General features: G+C 41.6%; 1 protein-coding gene across 1 annotated transcript; it reads left to right on the forward strand.

The window, feature by feature from the left end:
- On the forward strand, positions 1 to 1,583 carry LOC146079697 (taste receptor type 2 member 40-like). The gene is made up of 2 exons (XM_083186365.1): positions 1 to 50; positions 659 to 1,583. The coding sequence occupies exons 1-2, from the start codon at positions 1 to 3 to the stop codon at positions 1,581 to 1,583; spliced, it is 975 nt and encodes a 324-aa protein (XP_083042491.1).
- The last annotated feature ends 5,225 nt before the right edge of the window (positions 1,584 to 6,808 follow it).

Genomic DNA, 6,808 nt, shown 5'->3' on the forward strand with positions numbered 1-6,808 from the left:
ATGATTCCTACTTTTGTATTAATTTCCATGACAATTTTGGGTACTTGTGAGTTATCTGGACGCCCGATTTTTTGATTGTATGCCTTAAGTTAAGGCATACAATCAGATGCGATGCGATGCGATATCGCATCGCATCGCATCGCATCGCATGCGACCATCGGATGCGATGACCCGATTTTTCCATAGGAATCAATGTTAAAATGATTCCTATGGAAAAAGGGGTCCTTTTCATACCCCTACTATCCAAGTGGGCATGGAGTTGGATATAAACCTGTGGCGAGCGTAGCGAGCCACCGAGCCCGAAGCGTGGCGAGCGAAGCGAGCCCCGCGAGGGGACGTATTCCGTGTCCCCTCGCGGGGCTCGCTACGCTCGCCACGCTTCGGGCTCGGTGGCTCGCTACGCTCGCCACAGGTTTATATCCAACTCCATGCCCACTTGGATAGTAGGGGTATGAAAAGGACCCCTTTTTCCCATTGAATTCCATGTTAAAATGGACTCAGTCCATTTTAACATTGATTCCTATGGAAAAATCGGGTCATCGCATCGCATCGCATCGCATCCGATGGTCGCATGCGATGCGATGCGATGTGCCCGATCCGACCCGATTTTGAAATCGGGCGTCCGGATAACTCACATGTACCCAATTTTGTGTGTCAGCACCGTAATGGGCTTATTATGCAACACAATAATCATTGCAGTGAATGTCATAGATAAAATCAAGGGTAAGTCCCTCAGCCCCTCAGACCTCATCCTGGTGACACTGGGGGCATCAAATGTAATATTTCAGTTCATAATGCTGGTGAATGATTATTTCAGTTTACTTGAAAGTCACCTTTACTTCTCCAAGGAGGTATATATCATTTTCTCTGTTGTGCTCAATACTCCAATCTTCTCCAGCTTCTGGTTTACTGTATGCCTATCTATCAACTATTATTTCCAGATTGTCATATTCACTCACCCAATCCTCATCCGGCTCAAGCTAGCAGTCTTCCGATTTATCCCGCAGCTGCTCATGGCCTCGGTGTTTGTATCACTAGGTACATGCATCCCTGTGATCTGGAACATACATGTACATGATAATATTGTTAACATGACGAGTAATCAGACTGCAGATATCTCTGTTCCTGAGCTGAGTGTACTGTACCTGGTCATCAGTAATCTCATCAGCTGTTCCCTTCCATTAGTATTGGTAGCAATTGCCAATGGACTGATCATCAAGTCCCTCGTGAGCCACACTCACAAAAGGGAAGATGTGAGTGCGCGGGCAGAAGGTCGTATAAGGGCAGCCCGGACACTGAGCTGCCTTCTCTTTATATATGTTTCTTTCTATATATCAGAAATACTCATGTTTACTGATGCCTTCCCTCCAAGCAGCCCAGGACTGTGTGCATGTCTGATGGTAATATACAGCTATTCTCCTGCACAGTCAATTGTTCTTATTTTTGGGAGCCCTAAACTGAAACAAGCCGCTGTCAGTATAATTCACCGGATGGGATGTTTTATTGAAGAAAAGTCTAAAACATCAACTGTTTCATTTATTAACTTCAGCATTAAAAAGACAGCGCCCCCTCCAGAAAAATGAATGTTATGAGGTTCTACTTATGTATTCTCGCTGCAACTAGTCACTAGTGGGTGGTGAGGAAGCCAAAAGGCCATATTCTACGTATACGCATGACCATCAGGGTTGGTACATGTGCCAAGCAAGTGAGTGATTCCGAGTGATTCCAACAGATCTCCGGAGCCGCATATCCATCACTGAACCCTTCTTATAATAAAGTTGATTGAGAGAGCGCACTGTGATGATCAAATATTTAATTCAATTCAAAATACATAAATTGCTAAATGAATAAACACATAAATCTCTCATAAAATAAAACCATATAATAATCTGCCACCGACAGTGTGCATTCTGCAAGATGCATCATTCTTGTTATAACATGCCTTGTATTTGCGAATTTATTGTAATAAATGTTCCATGTCTGCTGATGAATAAAGATTTTGCATCATAATTATCAAATTGCTACATATTTTTCTACATGATTTTCCATTCAGATTTTAAGGTTTGTATAGGAACATTTGTGCAAATATTTTAAAAAAATTATACTTTCCATTTTTTTTCACTCGATTATATACATCATTGCAGAGGACACAATTATGAAGCAAGAAAATTTACATGCTGTTACAGGGTTTCCCAAACTTTGAGGAATTACGGCACCCCAGAGTATCAGAACGTTTTTCATGGCACCAATAGACCAAAAAATACTCATTAGGGAAGTCAGAAAAAAATATTAAGCTAATAAAATTGTGTTTATATCCTTAGGGTCAGTTATGTGGTAATTATCAGGATTCACCTCTGTTTGTCCACAATTTGGCTATCACTTTGGCCATAAACAACTTAAATTTGATCATGGACCACCAATCCAGGGCACACCTGCAAGTCCCCCAAGGCACCCCTGGGTGCCACGGCACACAGTTTGGGAACCACTGTGCTATTAGTTGGTTTTAAGTGTTGCAGAGGTGAAGGTTTAAGGCTTGCTATTACACGCAGGCATCTACACTAGGGAATGGCTGTGACTAGCACATTATCGCTGTGTTCAATCTGGCAACTGACGCAAAAGCTAATCCCAGAATAAGGCCCCATAGCGCTACGCTTTTTTATACATTCTGAAATATTAAAAGAAGACAAGATATATTTATATTTCTTAATTATTAGTAATGTGACTTTAGATTCAAATATAAGTGTATACAGTATATTCAATTATCCCCCTATCAAGTGTGAATATTTGTATTGTTATTATAATAAATATTTGTTGATTTTATTAAATTGTTTCATTTTACTTGGGGAAATCTGCTGTTATTGTGTACTGCTAAGTACCCACGGGTCTTTACCAAGGGCGTAACTACCATAGGTGCAAGGGGTGCAGCTGCTATGGTGCCCAGAGCTGAAGGAGGCTCATCTTTACTGTCTAAGTAATATGTTTTACATACATTTGTCTCTATCAGTTGCTAAATAGGGGGCCCTTAAAAACCTTTGCTATGGTGCCTACGAATATCTAATTACACCAGTCTTTGACAGATTGTTTATAATAGACGTCATGTACTCAATTCTGTGTATATGTTTAGATAAGTCCTTTCTGGCACAGGGTCCCCCAGTAGAGGAGGTGATAATACTTCTTATAAAGCTAGTATTTTATTAAGGATAGGTCATAGGTCATTCATTCAGTCATATCTGTTTCTTAAAGGCAACAGATACTGCATATATAACCCTGTTATGCATTTCGCAGGACTGCTGTCTGTGTTTTAACACTGTTTATGGCTTATTTCTAACTCCACTTGAACTCCTGAATAAACTAAGCACTGGCACTCAGCAAAATAAAAAAAAAATAGTCGTCTCTTACCCCATTAGAAAAACATCTGAAAAAGTGGTCAGTAATCCCATGAAATGCAGAATTTGTACGCTGCATCTGACTGTCGGTATGGATGTAACTAAATAAATTACCTCTGACAAATACTCAAAAAGATACTGATATTTTATATCTTAATAAGTATTATTGACTCAATTGGGGGAATCTGCTTCATAAAGGACTTTGCTAACATTTGGATCCTGTTGAAAAGAAGCTGGATTCCTTTCCTATCAAGGCAGCAGACACATGAACTGGCAGGATTTAAGTCCCTAAGTTTACATGGTGCTGGTCCTTAATTCTTAAACATTCTGTACACAAACCCTATACACTCTTTACCATTACTGCAACGGATGATGCAACTGGTGACAATGGCAAAGGTAATGTGCTGTTGAAGCCCAATCTGATACTTTGCTATGCCCGGTGCAGGCTGGGTGTGCAGGTAGAACTTGGAGAGTTATGAAGATCCAAATTGGACAGTAGCACATCTTAAATCTTTTAGTACTTTCCAAAACCCCCATTGCATTGGACATGATAGCTAAATTTGGAGATAAGAGGCAGGTGATGCACAGCTCTACTACTGTTCATCAGGCGTAAGGGGAAATGCTTTGTAACATAATGGAAACATTATCGTAAATGCATAGAATGTTTATGCATTTTTCTTTACACAGATAGAACCGGTGTGTGCCGATGTTTTAGACCAGTCCGCCTCTCTGACTCTCTAGTGTCAGTCTACAAAGCAGATTGCAGAGGGACATTCAGGAACAAAGAGCTCAAGGAGATGTATCAAGCTGTCAAAAGAGAAGTTGTCCATAGCACCCAAACAATTTCTGTCTACCATTTTATAGAATGCATTTAGTAATTGCTAGGTAGATGCTGACTGGTTACTGGGCAACTTCATCACATGCATACTTCTCAACACCCCCCTCTCCCCCTCCCTCTGGCCTACCTCCCTGCAAGTCCTCCTGGGCCCGGAAGGTAAACCGATCCTCCCCTAGCAACGCAGCCGGACATCCTTACGGCTGCAGGTGGAGGAGGAAGCGCTGGGGACAGCCTGCTTAGCTGTCCCGGCGTGAGGGGAGGAGGAGGCGCCCAGTGCGATGCTATCCGCATATGTTAATACATATGCACTAGCATCGCGGCAGCCGGGCGGCGAGGGGTGGCGATGTATATGAATACATCCCGCCCATAGAGAGAAGAGGAACAACACCATCACTTTCTTGTAAAAGCATTTTAGTCATAGGCAAACGCAGGCAGGGTTTCTGGTGGCCCGGAAACCCCCTCCTCCTGGCAAGTGCCTTACATTATGACAATAGCACTGGTATATATATTGATCAATAGAGCTGCCACCACATCATTCAATGTAAGGGACAGAGCAGCTTCTTCTACCACATTTACTGTATGTGTGGCTCTGAGCCCTCAAATATCGCAATGGACCAGAGAGCAGCAGTCAGGAGAAAGTGACAGGAGCTTTACAATGTAATGTAAATATTTATTTATTTATTTTATATTTACACTCAAAGCACATGCCGGCTCTCCCTCTTCTGCAGCATCAAAAGGAAGACCTTCCTTCAGTCATGTGAAGACAGTGTGCAGTGCAGGCAGGGAACCTCAGTTCATGAACTGCCAATGAATCTTCTCAACCAGGGAGGTATGCTTTACTAAGTATATGATGGCAGCTGAGTAATGGAAGCTGTAGAGTATCAATTGGGCAAACTCTGAAGATATACCCTGATCAGCCACAACCTGTACAGATATGGTCCTTATTCTAGTGCATGGATGGTGTCTGTGTCTTTTCTGATTGCACAAGTGCGGCTTTATGCAAATGCTGCTACAAGCCCTTCTCTGGGATGCAGCCATGTGTCTGATTGTGGAAGGACTGATGTCCCCACTGTGATCTAGGCCACAACATGGAAACTTGGCCTAGCCCATTGCTTGTTCTTTTATTGGCATAGTTATTGTGCATGGAAATACTCCCCATTTTATTAGACTACCCTGTGGTCAGGCTGGGGCTTACACAGATTGATTTTATTTTTATGTAATATATTTTTCGGTTGGTTTGTTTTCTTTTGTGATACAACTAAAATTTCCTGTGGTGATTGCTCTTTTCTATCATCTGGTAAGGGAATATTAATTTTAGATAAACAAATAAAAGTTCATTATTGGGGCAGCACGGATGGTGTAATGGTTAGCATTACTGCCTCACAGCGCTGAGGTCATGGGTTCGATTCCCACCATGGCTCTAACTGTGCAGAGTTTGTATATTCTCCCTGTACTTGCGTCGGTTTCCTCTGGGTGCTCCGGCTTCCTCCCACAATCCAAAAATATACAGATAGGTTAATGGGCTCCCAACAAATTAACCCTAGAATGTGTGTGCCGGTGTACATGTGGTATAGATTGTAAGCTCCACTGGGGCAGGGACTGATGTGAATGTTCAAATATTCTCTGTAAAGCACTACGGAATATGTGTGCGCTATATAAGAAAATTTTATTATCAATAATAATAATAATAATTATTATTATTATTATATTATTATTAACGGATTCCCAGTATACTGTATGACTGCATTGCCTAAATTGGTATATTTTCTTCTGCTTTTCTTCATGTAAGATAAAAAGTCCATAGACGCTGCAGAGAAAATGATACAGTAATTTACACAAATAAGTCAGTGTATTATTTGCAGGACATATGGGAATCAGGGTGCAATGAAGAAATATAATTAGCCCATGGGACTAACACACCCATTAATTACAGAGGACACTTTCAATATAAAAATCTTCCCATCAGTACAGTAACTATTAGTGAGGGGACACACAGACGGGTGAGTAGAACATATTCCTGGGATAACAATCACATAATAATGTACAGTTTGGATGGATAACAAAGCAGAATACTAGGGGCCTTATTTTGGTTCATTCTTTCTGACAAACGGCAGGTGGCGATCCGTATGGAAGGCGGGGATTCGCCTGCACGGTTGCGGCCGCATATTCTGATCGGGCCGCACCGATCAGAATAAGGGCCAAAATCCTTCTTAGATGGGCAAAACCATGTGCACTGCAGGTGGGGCAGGTGTTACTTGTGCAGAGAGAATTAGATTTGGGTGGGGTTTTACTTCAAAGTGAGATCTATATTGCAGTGTAAAAATAAAGCAGTCAGTATTTTCCCTGCACAGAAACAAAATTACTCACCCAAATCTAATTCTCTCTGCACATGTTACATCTGCCCCCCCTGCAGTGCACATGGTTTTGTCCATCTAAGAAGGATTTTGTCAGAAAGAATGAACCAAAATAAGGCCCTATGTTTTATATTAGAGAGGAAAGAAAACCACACAGCACACATGAGATAGGAGTCGCTGCCATTTTTGCTATTGGCTGATTTTGACTAAGCTATTTTGACTATATGCAC

The sequence above is a fragment of the Crinia signifera genome, chromosome 1 (assembly GCF_055691185.1).
Source record: "Crinia signifera chromosome 1, ASM5569118v1, whole genome shotgun sequence".
In the NCBI taxonomy this organism is placed as follows: Eukaryota; Metazoa; Chordata; class Amphibia; order Anura; family Myobatrachidae; genus Crinia; species Crinia signifera.